At 40.6% G+C, this 17,759-nt stretch overlaps 1 protein-coding gene across 5 annotated transcripts in view; it reads right to left on the reverse strand.

Annotated features, from left to right (window-relative positions):
• The window catches only part of LOC109892925 (double C2-like domain-containing protein beta), a 303,986-nt gene that overhangs the window by 275,194 nt on the left and 11,033 nt on the right, over positions 1 to 17,759 (reverse strand). For 4 of the 5 annotated variants that reach the window (XM_031826820.1, XM_020485811.2, XM_031826817.1 and 1 more), the window contains exons 2-5: positions 13,314 to 13,413; positions 11,103 to 11,246; positions 10,799 to 10,928; positions 544 to 630 (exon numbers count right to left, since the gene is read on the reverse strand). In XM_031826820.1, the coding sequence (XP_031682680.1) occupies positions 544 to 630; positions 10,799 to 10,928; positions 11,103 to 11,246; positions 13,314 to 13,390 (438 nt within the window). In that variant the 5' untranslated portion in view covers positions 13,391 to 13,413. Of the gene's footprint in view, positions 1 to 543; positions 631 to 10,798; positions 10,929 to 11,102; positions 11,247 to 13,309; positions 13,418 to 17,759 lie in introns of those variants that run through there. The other variant, XM_031826819.1, reaches the window with a different exon arrangement.

Here is a 17,759-nt window from a genome sequence, read left to right on the forward strand (position 1 = left end):
AATTACATAAAAAGCCATACAGCTAATGAAACCAGCGTGTGATGGCATAGAAACTTCATGAAGTCACAACGGGTCACCAGACGAGGTTCCTGCTATAGGGGGCAATCAGCAAGACAAGAGGCTTTTTCCCTCAATCAGGCTCCTGTGCATTGTAAACAAGACTGTGGTGAGATGCCCATCCAGATCCGGCCAGCCCTGCTGATGACCACTGGGCCTCCAAATCAAGCCCAGAGAGGCCCTTATTCCTGGAGGAAAGCCAACCTGCAGCAATCTGCCTGAAGTCTGTAAACTAGTTACAGACATGTAGTATCGGTCTGTGGTTCTACATTGTCTCTGGCTGCTGCTACTGAGCTACAGGTACATAGTTTCCATAAAATTATACCATTTTGCTTCTCCATTTTTATTGCACTTTTCTCAAACTGACAGTGGTTACTTAATAGGATAACCCCCTAATCAATGTGTAGGAGAATAATCAAAAAGCATGTAGTTGGCATTTCAATGGATACTGTAGATGGGCTATCCAGTTGTAGGGATGTACGTTACCTCTCTGTGTTCACTGCAGATCTTGCACAGCCACTGGGTTGTCTTCTGACTGCACTGGGTCTCAATGCCACATTTGGTGCATGCTTTCTGTAAGAGAGATAAAAAAAAAGTTTTGGTTTTAAATAGAACAAATTCGAATTGACCATAAGTGGAGTAACTTGTTTGAGTAACATGGACAAAAGGGGCGGCAGGGTAGCCTAGTGGTTAGAGCATTGGACTAGTAACCGGAAGATTGCAAGTTCAAACCCCCAAGCTGACAAATCTGTAAAAAAAAACTGCCCCTGAACAGGCAGTTAACACACTGTTCCTAGGCCGTCATTGAAAATAAGAATTTGTTCTTAACTTACTTGCCTAGTTAAATAAAGGTAAAAAATATATTTACTTAGCTATAAAGTTTGCTGCTGTATTTTGTAACACTAAAGCCAACTTTGTGAGGTTGAAAAGTTCACAGAAAAGTCACTCTGACAAATCATGTATTTCCACAAGTCAAGTCATTGCACAACTCAACCACAAAGTGGGTGAGTCACTTCAACATGCAGACTTATGTTGAATTCCAAATCAGCCCCAACACACTAGGAACTCCAGTAGACAGCTTCCTTCTGCCTTCTGAATGGCTGGCTGGGTGGAGTTTCGCAATATTGCATCAATCTATCCAGTCCTCTCAGATCTATAGCAGTGGCTAGGGGGTAAGGGCTAAGGGAATAAATGTTGAACTGAACAGTAATCCAAATCATCAGAAACATACCCTATATATACAAAAGTATGTGGACACCACTTCAAATTAGTGGATTTGGCTATTTCAACCACACCTGTTGCTGACAGGTGTACAAAATTGAGCACACAGCCATGCAATCTCCATAGACAAACATTGGCAGTAGAATTGCCTTACTGAAGAGCTCAGTGATTTTCAACATGCCACCTTTCCGACAAGTTTGTCAAATTTCTGTCCTGCTAGAGCTGCCCGGGTCAACTGTAAATGCTGTGGTCTAGGAGAGACAACCCGGAAGATGCTGGGCCAATTGTGCACCGCCCTATGGGTCTCCCGGTCGCGGCCGGCTGTGACAGACACTGGACTCAAACCAGGATCTCTAGTGGCATAGCAGGCACGGCGATGCAGTGCCTTAGACCACCGCGCCACTCGGGAGGCTGAAGGGAAATCTTAACGCTACAGCATTCAATGACATTCTCAATGATTCTGTGCTTCCAACTTTGTTGCAACAGTTTGGGGGAAAGTCCTTTCTTGTTTCAGCATGAAAATGCCCCAGTGCACAAAGTGAGGTCCATACAGAAATGGTTTGTCGAGATCGGTGTGGAAGAGCTTGACTGGCCTGCACAGAGCCCCGACCTCAACCCCATCGAAATCTTTTGGATGAATTGGAACACCAACTGCGAGCCAGGCCTAATCGCCCAACATCAGTGCCGACCTCACTAATGGTCTTGTGGCTGAATGGAAGCAAGTCCCTGTAGCAATGTCCCAACATGTAGTGGAAAGCCTTCCCAGAAGAGTAGAGGCTGTTATAGCAGCAAAAGGGGGACCAACTCCATATTAATGCCTGTGATTTTGGAATGAGATGTTAAATGAGCAGGTGTCCACATACTTTAGGCCACGTAGTGTGTTTGTATGCCCTTAACAACAAAATATTGAGCTCGTCACTGTCCACCTAGTGTAGAGCTTGTTGGGATACAGCAGTCTAAAAGCTATACAATTACATTGGGTGCCATTACGTTCTAAGGCACCTTAAAGGTAGACAGAGCGAAATGACTTGAGTATCAAGACTTTGCTCTCACAGTCACACACAGTGTCTGAGCATGTGCACAGGTTCGCTTCACGCGGTTACAGCATGGTAGTCACAGGGCCAAAACAGTGGAGAAGTTGAGCCTCGCGCTTCAACGCTCTTTGTTGACGAAATTGGCCCACTATGCTGTTTACTTTCCACATCTATGTCATATTGCTGAGTCTAACTCAAGAATCGGTTTGGAAGCAGGGTTGATTATGATGTTCTAAAAGTCACAGGAAGGAAGCTTTAATCAAGCCGTATGTAATGCAGGAGAGAGCTTGGCTGAAGTGCCCATAATTGCCTTGCCTGAAGTAGCTTAGTGATTTTAGTCAGCGAGAGACAACGAGAGAAGGAGAGACAGAGAGAGGGATAAAAGGTAGAATAATTTCTGGGTCTACGTAGATCAAACATTTTCGCTCAACTGCTATCAGCTTAAATAAACAGTGACACATCTGACCCAATAGTCTCTCGTAACAGAATGTTAATATAAACGCTATATTATGCCAAAAAACATGTTCTGAGTTACAGGATTATTGGCTCAAAAACACCTGCCTATAGCCATCTCATCTGTACTCTAGATATAGAGCGTAGTCTGATGGATGTGTAGACCTGTCAATTTTCACATCCAGAGCACGTCTTCTTCTGAAGACTTGTGTCACCTAGCGACCAAGACGTCTGTCTGCCTTCCAATTACATACTAACAAATCTGGGCTATTTGTGTTTGGACTTTGGGCTAGGGGCATTTATTGACGATACCTAAAAAAAAGTCAACAAGTATTAGATATGCAAACATGAATTAGATTAAATGTGACAGAAATATGCAGCACTACTGTGGGGGACTCACATTTGTTTAATTGAGTAAGCAGCTTTCTTAAACTGTTTTTCAAATCTCATTATGTTTGCTCATCCCCAAATAATGTTGTTGACCCGTCCTTTACTTGTAGTTGTGGCCAAAGCATAAATGACAAAACCCACTCAGTAAAAAAAAAATGAAACAAAACTAAAAAACAAATGCTTGGAGAATGACAGCATCCTTCTTGGCTGGGACAGACCCTTCTGAATTGGTCGAGCAGATTTTTCAAAAACAAAAATATTAATTCTCCGGTGGAGAGAAGGAGACTAGCGGAGACACAGGCTCAAGGCACACATACTGCTAGCAAGCCAAGCAATCCACAGGCAGTGTTAGCAAAACGGACAAAGCCTATACAACAACTACCTCGCCAGTCACTTATATTTCAAATCATGTGGTTCATAAGTTGGCCTGCTGGATGTTTAGAAGCAGCAAGCTAGCATGCTAACGTTCACTATCAAGGCCAACTTAGCTAGCTGCTTAGCCAAGACCAAAGCAAGCCAAAGCATCAACCATCATATTTTGTTTTTTACATTTTAGTCATTTAGCAGACAGAGTTAAGTGCATTCATTTTAAGATTGCCTAGGTGGGACAACCACATACCTCAGTCATAGTAGGCACATTTTCAAAGTAGCTATTAGCAAAGTCAGTGCTATTTTAAATCCAGTGGTTTGTAGCTACAGTACAAGTTGGATGTCAAGAGGAAACCTAGTTAGCAGTTGTTGACATATAAAATAAATGTTGTATTCTACCAGGAAAATGACATGTTTGACTTTCAGGAAAACATATTGGTCAAGCTCAGGCACTTCATCCATTTTTGGATGCCTTTTCCAATTTGTAAAGTGCATAATACTAATAGGGTGGAAATTATGAGCCAAAATTAGGCATAGCGCTGTGAGTGAGAAAGACTGAGATAGCATAATGGTAAACACTTGAACAGGATTTAACTTCTCTTTTTTAATTTTTGAAATAATTTAGCCAAACAGGGTGGACACTTATGAGTGGAACATACATACTAACAACATGAAACATGGGCAAATAAATATAAACACACTGTTTTATCCATCTTTGCACCATAGTTTTCCCACTAAAGAAATTATGACAGTTCCTGAATGTGGTGTCATTGTAGGAAGGGGATTGTTTTCTTAAATGGAGAATTACAACAACTAAACAGGGTGGAAAGTGATATCAGGGACACACATCTTAAATCAAATAATACATACAATAATCAAAACTTTGATGAAAGAGACTAAGACTTTAAAATAATGACGATTTTAGACATAGTATAATTTTATGGCTTATATTTCTTCTGAATGTTGAGAAATAACACCAGGGGACATGGCAACAACACCTACACGCACTGGCAAAAAGTGTTTAAAATGCATAAAATTCCTTTTCAGGATCCAAATTTGGGTGTTAAGGTAAATGACACCTGACCTTGTATTTAAAGCCTTTTGGAATCCATATTTTACACTAAATAAGACATTTTATTTCCTGTGGACAGAAATGGCACCGCACAATAGGAATGACCCAGCTAGCTAGCTTAGCTCCTAGCAATCACAACTTGCTAACTAGTAGCTAGCTCAACGAAAATATCAGGAATAGTGACAAAGAAATGGACATAAACGTCTCACGCTTGTAAAATAATCAGTCTGCATTTATTGCTGTTACAGTAAAGTGCCTTAGTAGTTTCCAAATCCTGAATCCATCCCATCCATACTACTTGACGACAGACAAATAGCCTTCGGTTTTGGTAAAAAATTTAAATTAAAGGAAAGCCTGCTAGGCAGTGTGTGCAGCCCTGCCCCACGTGGAGTTAGTAGCTAACTTGAATATCCGAGCGTATGCACGTCTCATTGGCAGAGCAAATGAGCTTTTCTTGACCAGTATAAGGCCAAAAAAACCTCTGTTTTCACTCAGGCCAAGCAGGGAAACAAAGAAAAGCTGCTTTAACATAACTAATTCTAGGAAGGACATCTATTAAATTCATAGTGTAATTACTGTTTTGTAAATATTTAATTCAAATCTGGAACACTGGACATATACTTTAATATGAGAATTTCCAGAAAAACTTAAGTCTAAAATCAGTGTGTATCAATCTCGTTGTGACGTAAAGTGTGTGTGGTGTTATACTGAGACAGATGCCAACACACTCACACCTGCAGTGAACTGAGGGTCTTACACATCATAGCAGTGTGTGTGTGTGTGTGTGTGTGTGTGTGTGTCCACATCATTCCCTGGATAGCCCTGCATTTGCTCTATGACACAGCCTTATACAGTCCAACCTGTCATCATAGAGTATCACTCAGCATTATAATTAAGTTTGGGACAGGACACTTAATATAATCAATGCCTCCACACCTGTCTATCCCAGTTTGGATGGTGAAGATGAGTACCACATATCCATCTCCTAGGAGAGACTAAACACAGACTGCTCTTTGCCTGTCTTTTAGGGCTGTGCTGCCCTCTCCTGGGCCTTACATTTACTACTTGGCTTTTCTTTCCTACACACTTCAAACTGACCTCTCAACATTTGCTTTAATGATACATAAAACAGTCTAGTGTAGACCAGGAGTTTGTATATGGTCATGAGTATACTATTTTGAACTTATCGTGAGTGATTAATATTCCATTGAGAAGCAAGCACTTTGCAATGTCAACAAATCTAGAATATTTTTCATTTTTTACAACTATATCAGGGAAATTAGTAGGGGAATTAGTATATCCAGAACTGTATGCCACGTTTGATTTGAAACAGTATGCTATTTTATATGGTTTATCATGATCACTCCTGCTTTCATGCTTAGGTAAGTGATTTAGAGATTCACATCTGAGGTCTCTGCTGCAACCCTAAGGTGAAAAGTGATTACTGCAAGCTGGCTATCCAGTTAAGCCCATGCTTTGGAAAAGTGAATTGAATTGCTATTCACTACAATGTTTACATCTTATAGTATTTTGCCTTGCTTGGCAACAGTTATTGTGATATAGACATGAAAGAGCTCTAGTAAGGATCTGTTTGAGATGATAATCCACATCATAGGCACTATTGAATAGCTAAGAACCCTGGGACTAAACACCTCCCTCTGCAACTGGACCCTGTACTTGCTGACGGGCCTTCCCCAGGTGGTAAGTGTAGGTAACAACACATCCGCCATGCTGATCCTCAACACAGGGGCCCCTCAGGGGTGCGTGCTCAGTCCCCTCCTGTACTCCCTGTTCACTCATGACTGCACGGCCAGGCACGACTCAAACACCATCATTAAATTTGCAGATGACACAACAGTGGTAGGCCTGATCACCGACGACGACAAGACAGCCTTTATGGAGGAGGTCAGAGACCAAGCCATGTGTTGCCAGGACAACAACCTCTCCCTCAACATGATCAAGACAAAGGAGATGATTGTGGACTACAGGAAAGAGAGGACCGAGCACGCCCCCATTCTCATAGACGGGGCTGCAGTGGAGCAGGTTGCGATCTTCAAGTTCCTTGGTGTCCACATCACGAACAAACTAACATGGTCCAAGCACACCAAGACAATCGTGAAGAGGGCACGACAAAACCTATTCCCCCTCAGGAGACTGAAAAGATTTGGCATGGGTCCGCAGATCCTCAAAAAGTTCTACAGCTGCACCATCGAGAGCATCATGACTGGTTGCATCACTGCCTGGTATGGCAACTGCTCGGACTCTGAACACAAGTCACTACAGAGGGTAGGGTTAACGGCCCAGTACATCACTGGGGCCAAGCTTCCTGCCATCCAGGACCTCTTTACCAGGCGGTGTCAGAGGAAGGCCCTAAAAATTGTCAAAGACTCCAGCCACCCTAGTCATAGACTGCTCTCTCTGCTACCGCACGGCAAGCGTTACCGGAGCGCCAAGTCTAGGTCCAGGAGGCTTCTAAGCAGCTTCTATCCCCATGCCATAAGACTCCAGAATCTCAAGTCAAATGGCTACCCATACTATTTGCAGTGCCCCCCCATCCCCTCTTTATACCACTACAACACTGTTGTCATCTATGCATAGTCACTTTAATAATGCTAATAATAGTGCCCCTACACATTGACTCTATTGGTAAACCCCTGTATATAGTCTCGCTATTGTTACTTTACTTCTGCTCTTTAAATTACTTGTTACTTTTATCTCTTATATTTATCTGTACTTTTTGAAACTGCATTGTTGGTTAGGGGCTCTTAAGTAAGCATTTCACTGTAAGGTTGTTCAACTATTGCATTCGGCACACGTGACTAATAAAATGTTATTTGAACAGCGGAATGATATGGTTAATACAGTCTAATGCAATTTATTACCTTTCCTCTCAGATACCCACAGAATGTATTTCTTCCCTTCTGATCTCATTACGTCCCAGTGCCACTCTAGGGCAGAGGAGTTGGAGAAAACACTGGGAAAGGCTATGACCAGTATAGATAAAGCTACTGATCATAGGAGGTCAGTGGGCTTCGAGGTCAATATGTCAAACAAACAATATCTGTAGGGAAATACTGCAATTGTAATGGTTCGCTGTTATAAAGAGTAGTGAATGCATCTCATTTTCAAGCCTCTAGTTTAATCAGGAGTTGGGAAACATTGGTCTACTTTTCATTCTTCCCCATTTTAGAGTATTTCAACAAACTGACATTGGCCAGATATCTCCCGTACTAGAGCGAGGCAATATAGACAAAAAGTTATATCACGATAAATTGACCTATTGTGCTCGATAACTAGAAATACAACATTTATTTTATTTTCATGCAGTTACTTTCCAATAGCGGAAATGGTCTAGACTAACATTTTCCAGTGTCATCAAGTAGTAAGACAAGAAAGAAAGCTATTTCATTTAACATGTTCAGGGAATTCATGATTGATATTTTGATGTGCAACATATCAAAATAGAATCCAGAATAATAAGATTTCTTTATGCTCTTTAGAGATTAATTTGCTTGCATCTTTTTTTTTGCATATTGGCCTAGGCTATATGCTACATAACTCAACACCAGAGGAATTGGGAACTCAAAACACATTAGCTAGATTACTAACCCAAAATATGATAGTGTTGCTAGATAGACGTGTAATTGATATTTTACAGTAAATGTAATGTCCTACAAAAACGTTTAATTGGTAGGCTACTTGATTGTATTCAAAGCAAATGACGGTTCCACCTGTGCATCAGCTCAGTTACCTTAGGGCTGGGAATTGCCAGGGACCTCATGATACGATATCATCATGATACTTAGATGCCGATACAATATGTATTGTGATTCTCTCAATTCTATATGTATTGCGTTTTGAGACTACAATTGTATTGCAATGTTCCAAACATATTGCTCACTATATTGCTACTGCAGAGAGACGAGAGCATGACATTTTGGTTGGTCATTTAAAAAGATGAGAACAGGCTAGCACAGGTACAGCCGACTAGCGTTAGCTAACACTCACTATCAATATTTGTAGTATTTTTTACAAATTGATACTTGGAGTCAAAGTATCTATATAATATTGTTCAAAATAATAATGTGATGTGTAACTGTATTGATTAGAGGTCGACAGACTAATTGGAATGGCCGATTAATTAGGGCCGATTTCAAGTTTTCATAACAATCGGAAATCTGTATTTTTGGACGCCGATGATCATTATTATTATTTTTGTTACACCTTTATTTAACTAGGCAAGTCAGTTAAGAACACATTCTTATTTTCAATGACGGCCTAGGAACGGTGGGTTAACTGCCTCGTTCAGGGGCAGAACGACAGATTTTCACCTTGTCAGCTCTGGGATTCAATCTTGCAAACTTACGATTAACTAGTCCAACGCTCTAACCACCTGCCTCTCCACGAGGAGCCTTGTACTCCACGAGGAGCCTGCCTGTTACGCGAATGCAGTAGAAGCCAATGTAAGTTGCTAGCTAGCATCAAACTTATCTTATAAAAAAACAATCAATCACAAGTTAACTACACATGGTTGGTGATATTACTAGTTTATCTAGCGAGTCCTGCGTTGCGTATAATCAATGCAACGATGGGGGATGATTTAACAAAAGCGCATTTGCGAAAAAAGCACAATCGTTGCACGACTGTACCTAAATATAAACACCAATGCCTTTCTTAAAATCAATACACAGAAGTATATATTTTTAAACCTGCATATTTAGAGAGAAAAAAAAGCAAGCAATATAAACCAGGTAAAATAGTGTCACTTTTGCGTTCATTGCACGTAGAGTCAGGGTATATGCAACAGTTTGGGCGGCCTGGCTCATTGCGAACTAATTTGACTGAATTTTACGTAATTATGGCATAACATTGAAGGTTGTGACAATGTAATCAGGAATATTTAGACTTAAGGATGCCACCCATTAGATAAAATATCGAATGGTTCTGTATTTCGCTGAAATAAACGTTTTGTTTTCGAAATGATAGTTTCCGGATTCGAACATATTAATGACCTAAGGCTTGTATTTCTGTGTGTTATTATATTATAATTAAGTCTATGATTTGATATTTGATAGAGCAGTCTGACTGAGCGATGGTAGGCGGCAGCAGGCTCGTAAGCATTCATTCAAACAGCACTTTTGTGCGTTTTGCCAGCAGCTCTTCGCAAGCACGGCGCTGCTTATGACTTCAAGTCTACCAGCCTAATGGCTGGTGTAACCGATGTGAAATGACTAGCTAGTTAGCGGGGTGCACGCTAATAGCGTTTCAAACGTCACTCGCTCGGAGACTTGGAGTAGTTATTCCCCTTGCTCTGAAAGGGCCGCGGCTTTTGTGGAGCGATGGGTAACACTGCTTCGAGTGTGGCTGTTGTCGATGTGTTCCTGGTTCGAGGCGAGGAGAGGGACGGAAGCTATACTGTTACACTGGCAATACTAAAGTGCCTATAAGAACATCCAATAGTCAAATGTATATGAAATACAAATGGTGTAGAAAGAAATAGTCCTATAAATACTATATTAACTACAACCTAAAACCTCTTACTTTGGAATATTGAAGTCTAATGTTAAAAGGAACCACCAACTTTCATATGTTCTCATGTTCTGAGCAAGGAACTCAAACATTAGCTTTTTTACATGGCACATATTGCACTTTTACTTCTCCAACACTTTGTTTTTGAATTATTTAAACCAAATTGAACATGTTTCACAATTTATTTGAGGCTAAATGGATTTTTATTGATGTATTATATTAAGTTAAAATAAGTGTTCATTCAGTATTGTTGTAATTGTCATTATTACAAATAAATAAAAAATTAAATAAATAAATAAAACAAAATCGGCAGATTAATCGGTACGGGCTTTTTTGGGTCCTCCAATAATCGGTATCGGCCTTGAAAAATCATAATCGGTCGACCTCTAGTATTGATCCCCCCAGCACTAAATTGCATACTCTGGTTGTAAAGTGGTGCCAATACCTAATCACCAAAAATGACAGACGAAAGCAAAATTGGTTCGATAAGAGGAAGGAAATGTCAGTGCAGGTAATTTTCGGTTTAACGTCCCAGCTCTATCCCCTACAGTACTTTCAAATGCTGGGAAGGATTAAAACCAAAGGATTAAAACCAAAGGCACTGCAACCTTTCAGGACTGTTTGGGCCTCTGCTATGGTACAACTGTAGAGTAGGCAGTGTGGTGACCTTTACCTTGCAGCAGTCCTGACAGAAGATGGAGGGGTTTCCCAGGAGGCCCAGGACCTCCCCACACAGCAGGCACTGGGACAGGCCGTTCCCCAGCGCACTCTTCTTCATGTTGTCCAGACGCTCCACCAGCCTCCTGGGACACACACACAGTTACAGAATGGACACAGAGGCTAAAGTTGGCTATGTGCTGCCACTGACGGCTCATGGATTGACAGTCCAGATAAACTAACAGAAAGTCATGGTTTTATTACCAACGGTGTATATATATGTGTGTGTGTGTGTGTGTGTGTATGTGCGTGCGTCCTACCCGATGCGGAACTGTTCAATCTGCTCAAGTTGCTCAGCCCTGCGGATGACACTAAGGATGATATCCACCTCCTGCTGCTCCAGCATCTGGCTTTTCCTCTGTCGGTCTGTACGGAAGGTGTGCACCGACCAGCCTGTCTGCAGCCTGGGACACAAACAAACAAGTTGCTTCACGATGTCGATCAATTCAATTCTGTTGTGTCATTCATTACATGTGGCCAAAATTAAACCTGTGTGATGTGACAAACAGAAGAACCATGCTTATGCAAGTATGCACACCTTACAAAAATATATACAGTTGAAGTCGTAAGTTTACATACACTTAGGTTGGAGTCAATAAAACTCGTTTTTCAACCATTCCACAAATGTATTGTTAACAAACTAGTCTTGGCAAGTCGGTTAGGACATCTACTTTGTGCATGACACAAGTAATTTTTTCAATAATTGTTTAAAAGACAGATTATATCACTTATAATTCACTGTATCACAATTCCAGTGGGTCAGAAGTTTACATACACTAAGTTGACTGTGCCTCGTAACAGCTTGGAAAATTCCAGAAAATGAAATCATGGCTTTATAATATAATTTGAGTCAATTGGAGGTGTACCTGTGGATGTATTTCAAGGCCTACCTTCAAACTCAGTGCCCCATTGTTTGACATCATGGGAAAATCATAAGAAATCAGCCAAGACCTCAGAAAAAGAATTGTAGACCTCCACAAGTCTGGTTCATCCTTGGGAGCAATTTCCAAACGCTTGATGGTACCACGTTCATCTGTACAAACAATAATACGCAAATATAAACACCATGGGACCACACAGCTGTCATACCGCTCAGGAAGAGTCTTCTAGAGATGAACGTACTTTGGTGCAAAAAGTTCAAATCAATCCCAGAACAACAGCAAAGGACCTTGTGAAGATGCTGGAAGAAAAAGGTACAAAAGTATCTATATCCACAGTAAGGCGTCCTATATCGACAAAACCAAGGCCACTCAGCAAGGAGGAAGCCACTGCTCCAAAACTGCCATAAAAAAGCCAGACTACGGTTTGCAATTGCACATGGGGACAAAGATCGTACTTTTTGGAGAAATGTCCTCTGGTCTGATGGAACAAAAATAGAACTGTTTGGCCATAATGACCATCGTTATGTTTGGAGGAAAAAGGGAGAGGCTTGCAAGCCGAAGAACACCATCCCAACTGTGAAGCACGGGGGTGGCAGCATCATGTTCTGGGGGTGCTTTGCTGCAGGAGGGACTGGTGTACTTCACAAAATAGATGGCTTCATGAGGTAGGAAAATCGTGTGGATATATTGAAGCAACATCTCAAGACATCAGTTAGGAAGTTAAAGCTTAGTCACAGATAGGTCTTCCAAATGGACAATGACCCCAAGCATACTTCCAAAGTTTTGGCAAAATGACTTAAGGACAACGAAGGCAAGGTATTGGAGTGTCCATCACAAAGCTTGACCTCAATCCTATAGAAAATTTGTGGGCAGAACTGAAAAAGCGTGTGCGAGCAAGGAGGCCGACAAACATGATTCAGTTACACCAGATCTGTCAGGAGGAATGAGCCAAAATTCACCCACCTTATTGTGGGAAGCTTGTGGAAGGCTACCCAAAACATTTGGCCCAAGTTAAACAATTTAAAGGCAATGCTACCAAATACCAATGTAGTGTACATAAACTTCTGACCCACTGGGAATGTGATGAAATAAATAAAAACTGAAATAAATCCTTCTCTACTATTATTCTGACATTTCACATTCTTAAAATAAAGTGGTGATCCTAATTGACCTAAGACAGGGAATTTTTACTCTGATTAAATGTCAGGAATTGTGAAAAACAGAGTTTGAATGTATTTGACTAAGGTGTATGTGAACTTCCGACTTCCACTGCATATACTACAAGCAATCAACATCCCCTTTTTTGACTACACTGCGGACAAACAAACAAACCAACCCACATGTGCAAAATGTTGTACCAAATACATAAATATACATTGCAGTGTAAGATCAAAACGGTCACAATGGTTTTGTCAAACAACAAACCAAAAAGAACACACACTCAGTGCTAAAACAAAAACAATACAATGTGATGAGAATACTGGATGGGCACAGGAAACCTTTACACAACCAAAACAACTTTCCCAGGTGACATTGCAAAAACACTTTCACCTGTTTAGTGAGATGGGAGAGATTTGAGTACATACTCACTTGGCTCGAAGGGCCAGCTGCCGGTCATTGGGACAGACCCACGGATCATTCCCTGTCCCAAACATGGCCTCTGTCATCTCTTGAGGGCTGATGACAAGGGCTGCAAAAACACAACCAGACACTCAGTCCTCGAAAATGAAAGGCTACATCCTGCATGAGAAAATCAAAGAGATATTGACCCAGCACTGTATAACCCCTACAATTCATGTTAATTGGGTATACCTGTGGCTTTTATACATGTCCACAAATATGTTTTTTCTTTGAATTTGATATTAGACAACTTTGAGTGCAAACATGCTAGTGTTAGCAGAACAACAATAGCCAGTAAATGGGTAGCTTTAGACGGGTTAGCTGACAACGTCACAAAAACGATGTGTGCGCTTCAAAAGGGGAAGAAGGCTGTGTGTTATGCTTCTGGATGGTCAGATTGCTAGCAACAATGACAAGAAACTGCCATGTGGTGAATCGTAAGTGGCTCGTTTCAGCTCCTTGTTCTTAATACCATGCCTTGTTTTGAGGTGTTTGGACTGATTAATATGGCAAAAAAATGGCTAACTAGTTAGCTAACCAACAACTGTAAAGATGTATTTGAGAGACAAGTGCTCATTGTGCAACTTTATTTATGTTTTCAATGAACATTGGAGTCAAAATATAGTTTACATGTTATCAACAAGCTAAGTCAACCCTGTCTCTTTTGCCCCGTAGTTGCACGTGTCAGGTTTTGTTGCTGAACAACCAACCCATCTCCAGCCCCTGGTGAAACGCATTAATTATGATAATTTCAAATGGAAAAGGATGAATGAAGCATTTAAAAAGAGAGCTCTTTTGCTTCCAAACAAACAGATGACACATTATTGTTGGGAGGGTATAGATGTGTGCATCTTAGCAGGCAACGCAGAGGCAGCTATTTATTACAGGCCCAATTAATGAATCACCCAATTCTCTGGTCTGTGGGCACACATGCAATCAAACATTACAGCTGATTACTGTTACCAGACTATCAACTATGAATTATAAGCACTGTGGAAAATATTTAACTATTTCCCTCATAGGAGAGGACATGTAACTGCACAATAACCCATTCATTTACATTAAGTACTTATAGTTATATTATGTCAATATTCATGTCACGGTGTTCCTAATTTCTAAATGTTGTTGGGACACACCAAGGGTCTGTGTGCCCCACTCTCATTGGGGAGTTGTATGTTGGAGGTGCCCAAGGAGGGGTTTATATAATCATGCATTCTTTCATTCTCCTCCCGTCCCCTCGCTCTCCCATACTAACACACACTTAGATGCAGAGCCCTTGGTGTAAGGGTAACGCTTCCCTGCTCAAACCACGTGGGACTACGCCTCCCCCCACCGTCGACCGGGGTTCAATACCTGCACCAACCTTTCAAGCTAATTTTCCAATTGCCTGTATCCAATGCTGTCATGTAAAATTGATCTCAAATAGAACATAATTTACCTGTGTTTTATATACTGTATATTTCCACACTGAGGTTGGAATAATACTGTGAAATTTAGAAGATTATGATAATGCACTTTTAGTGTAAGATTGGGTGGAGGTTGGTTGGGTGGAGTTTCTGGACCGCCTGGTGGCATAAGTTTGCTCTGGTCTCTGGCAATAACAGCTTTTTTTCAAGATGCACATCTCTCCCATTATGCTCCTCCAATTACGCCCCTCTTTCAGACCCCTCGGACTGTCCTAACAATTATTTCTTGAGAAATTGCATTTTGCTAAGAAGCTATATTTGTAAAATATATATTTTTTTAAACAATTTTAATTGATCACAGTAAGTTACTTAATTGTTACCAAGAAAGACGATGGCCAGAACTTAGCTATGATGTTGCACAACAATATAAGTCAGTAAGTCATCATTTTGGTCAAAGTATGATATATTTGGTCTGGAATTGACAAATCTGAACTGCTCACTTTGTGCAAATCCGTGTGAATACGGTGTCTTTTCCTATGATATGGCGGTTTAGCTGGATTTCATTTGAATGTTAATGTACCACCCACCAGCATGGCATTGTTTATTAAATCAGAAACAGCTGCAAAGTTATTTCTGTTTGCAACTGAGATGAGCCAAACAGCCTTGTGTCCATTTGGCCGCCTGAGCCATGGAGCAAATTAAAATAGGGGGTGAAAACATACGTTTTCCACCTCCATTTTTTTTCTCCAGAAAATTATACTAATCCATTGGATAATTTGCTGAAGCTGAAATGTCTTGAGTCAATAACTATTCAACCCCTTTGTTATAGCAAGCCTAAATCAATTCAGGAGTAAAAATGTACTGAACAGGTCACATAATAAGTTGAATACATTTTTTTATCTTTATTTAACTAGGCAAGTCAGTTAAGAACAAATTCTTATTTTATAATACATTTCAAATGTATTGGTGGCTGCAGGGTAGCCTAGTGGTTAGAGCGTTGGACTAGTAACCGAAAGGTTGCAAGTTCAAATCCCCGAGCTGACAAGGTACAAATTTGTCATTCTGCCCCTGAACAGGCAGTTAACCCACTAGAATTTGTTCTTAACTGACTTGCCTAGTAAAATAAAAAATTAAAATACTATAGTTTCCTAAGGACTAGACGCAAGACAACCATCTCTGTCAGCGCCATCTTGCATAGTCACTTTAACTCTACCTACATGTACATATTACCTCGACTAACCGGTTCCCCGCACATTGACTCTGTACTGATATCCCCTAATATATATATATATATAGCCTCGCTATTGTTATTTTACCGTTGCTCTTTAATTATTTGTTACTTTTATTTAAAAATGTTTACTTATCTATTTTTTTTAAACTGCATTGTTGGTTAAGGGCTTGTAAGTAAGCATTTCACTGTAAGGTGTTTCACCTGTTGTATTAGGCACATGTGACAAATACAATTTGATTTGACTAGGGAGTTTTTTCTGATTCAGTCTGCTTCCAATGGGAGACAATTTCACCTTTCAGCATGACAATAACCTAAAAGAAGGCCAAATATACGCTGGAGTTGCTTAACAAAATGACATTGAATGTTCCTGAGTGGCAGAGTGACAGTTGACTTAAAATCTATGGCAAGAATTGATCAACAATCAACTTGACAGAGCTGGAAAAATTTAAAGAGAGAATAATGTGCAAATATTGTACAATCCAAGTGTACAAAGCTCTCAGAGACTTAGCCAGAAAGACTCAGTTGTAATCGCTGCCAAATGTGATTCTCACAAGAATACGTATGTAAATGAGAAATCTCTGCATTTAATTTTAATACATTTGCAAAAATCTCTACAAACATGTTTTCACTTTGTCATTATGGTGTAGTGTGTGTAGAAGGGTGAGAGATAAAATGAAATAAGTCAAGGGGTATGAATACTTTTTGAAGGCACAGGGAGACAATCTGACTATGTACAGTACCAGTCAGAGGTTTGGACACACCTACTTATTCCATCACAACATTAAAACTGTGATTTGTTTAAAAGTGTTAAAAAAATCAAAATATATTTTAGATTCTTCAAAGTAGCCACCCTTTTGCCTTTATGACAGCTTTGCACAATCTTGGCATTCTCTCAACCAGCTTCAACTGGAATGCTTTTCCAACAATCTTGAAGGAGTTCCCACATATGCTGAGCACTTGTTGGCTGATTTTCCTCCACTCTGCGGTCCAACTCAACCCAAACCATCTCAATTGGGTTGAGGTCTGGTGATTGTGGAGGCCAGGTCATCTGATGCAGCACTTCATCACTCTCCTTTCTTGGTCAAATAGCCTTTACACAGCCTGGAGGTGTGCTGGGTCATTGTCCTGTTGAAAAACAAACGATAGTCCCACTAAGCGCAAACCAGATGAGATGGCGTATTGCTGCAGAATGCAGTGGTAGCCATGCTGGTTAAGTGTGCCTTGAATTCTATGCAGCTTCCTCTGAACAGTTGATGCTGAGATGTGTCTGTTACCTGACTCTGAAGCATTTATTTGGGCTGCAATCTGAGGTGCAGTTAACACAGGAATGGAAGACTCAGAGTTACCTCTGCTGCAGAGGATACGTTCATAATAGTTACTAGCCTCAGGAATTGCAGCCAAAATAAATGCTTCAGAGTTTAAGCAACAGACATCTCAACATCAACTGTTCAGAGGAGACTGCATGAATCAGCCCTTCATGGTCAAATTGCTGCAAATAAACCACTACTAAAGGACACCGATAAGAAGAAGAGACTTGCTTGGGACAAGAATCGCGAGCCATGGACATTAGACTGGTGGAAATCTGTCCTTTGGTTTGATGAGTCCAAATTTGAGATTTTAGGTTCCAACCGCTGTGTCTTTGTGAGATGCAGAGTAGGAGAACGGATGATCTCTGCATGTGTGGTTCCCACCGTGAAGCTGGTGACACTCACTGATTTATTTATAATGTATTATTATTATTATTTTATTTAACCTTTATTACTGGAGCTTCATCTTATT

The sequence above is a fragment of the Oncorhynchus kisutch genome, linkage group LG6 (assembly GCF_002021735.2).
Source record: "Oncorhynchus kisutch isolate 150728-3 linkage group LG6, Okis_V2, whole genome shotgun sequence".
NCBI classification, from domain to species: Eukaryota; Metazoa; Chordata; class Actinopteri; order Salmoniformes; family Salmonidae; genus Oncorhynchus; species Oncorhynchus kisutch.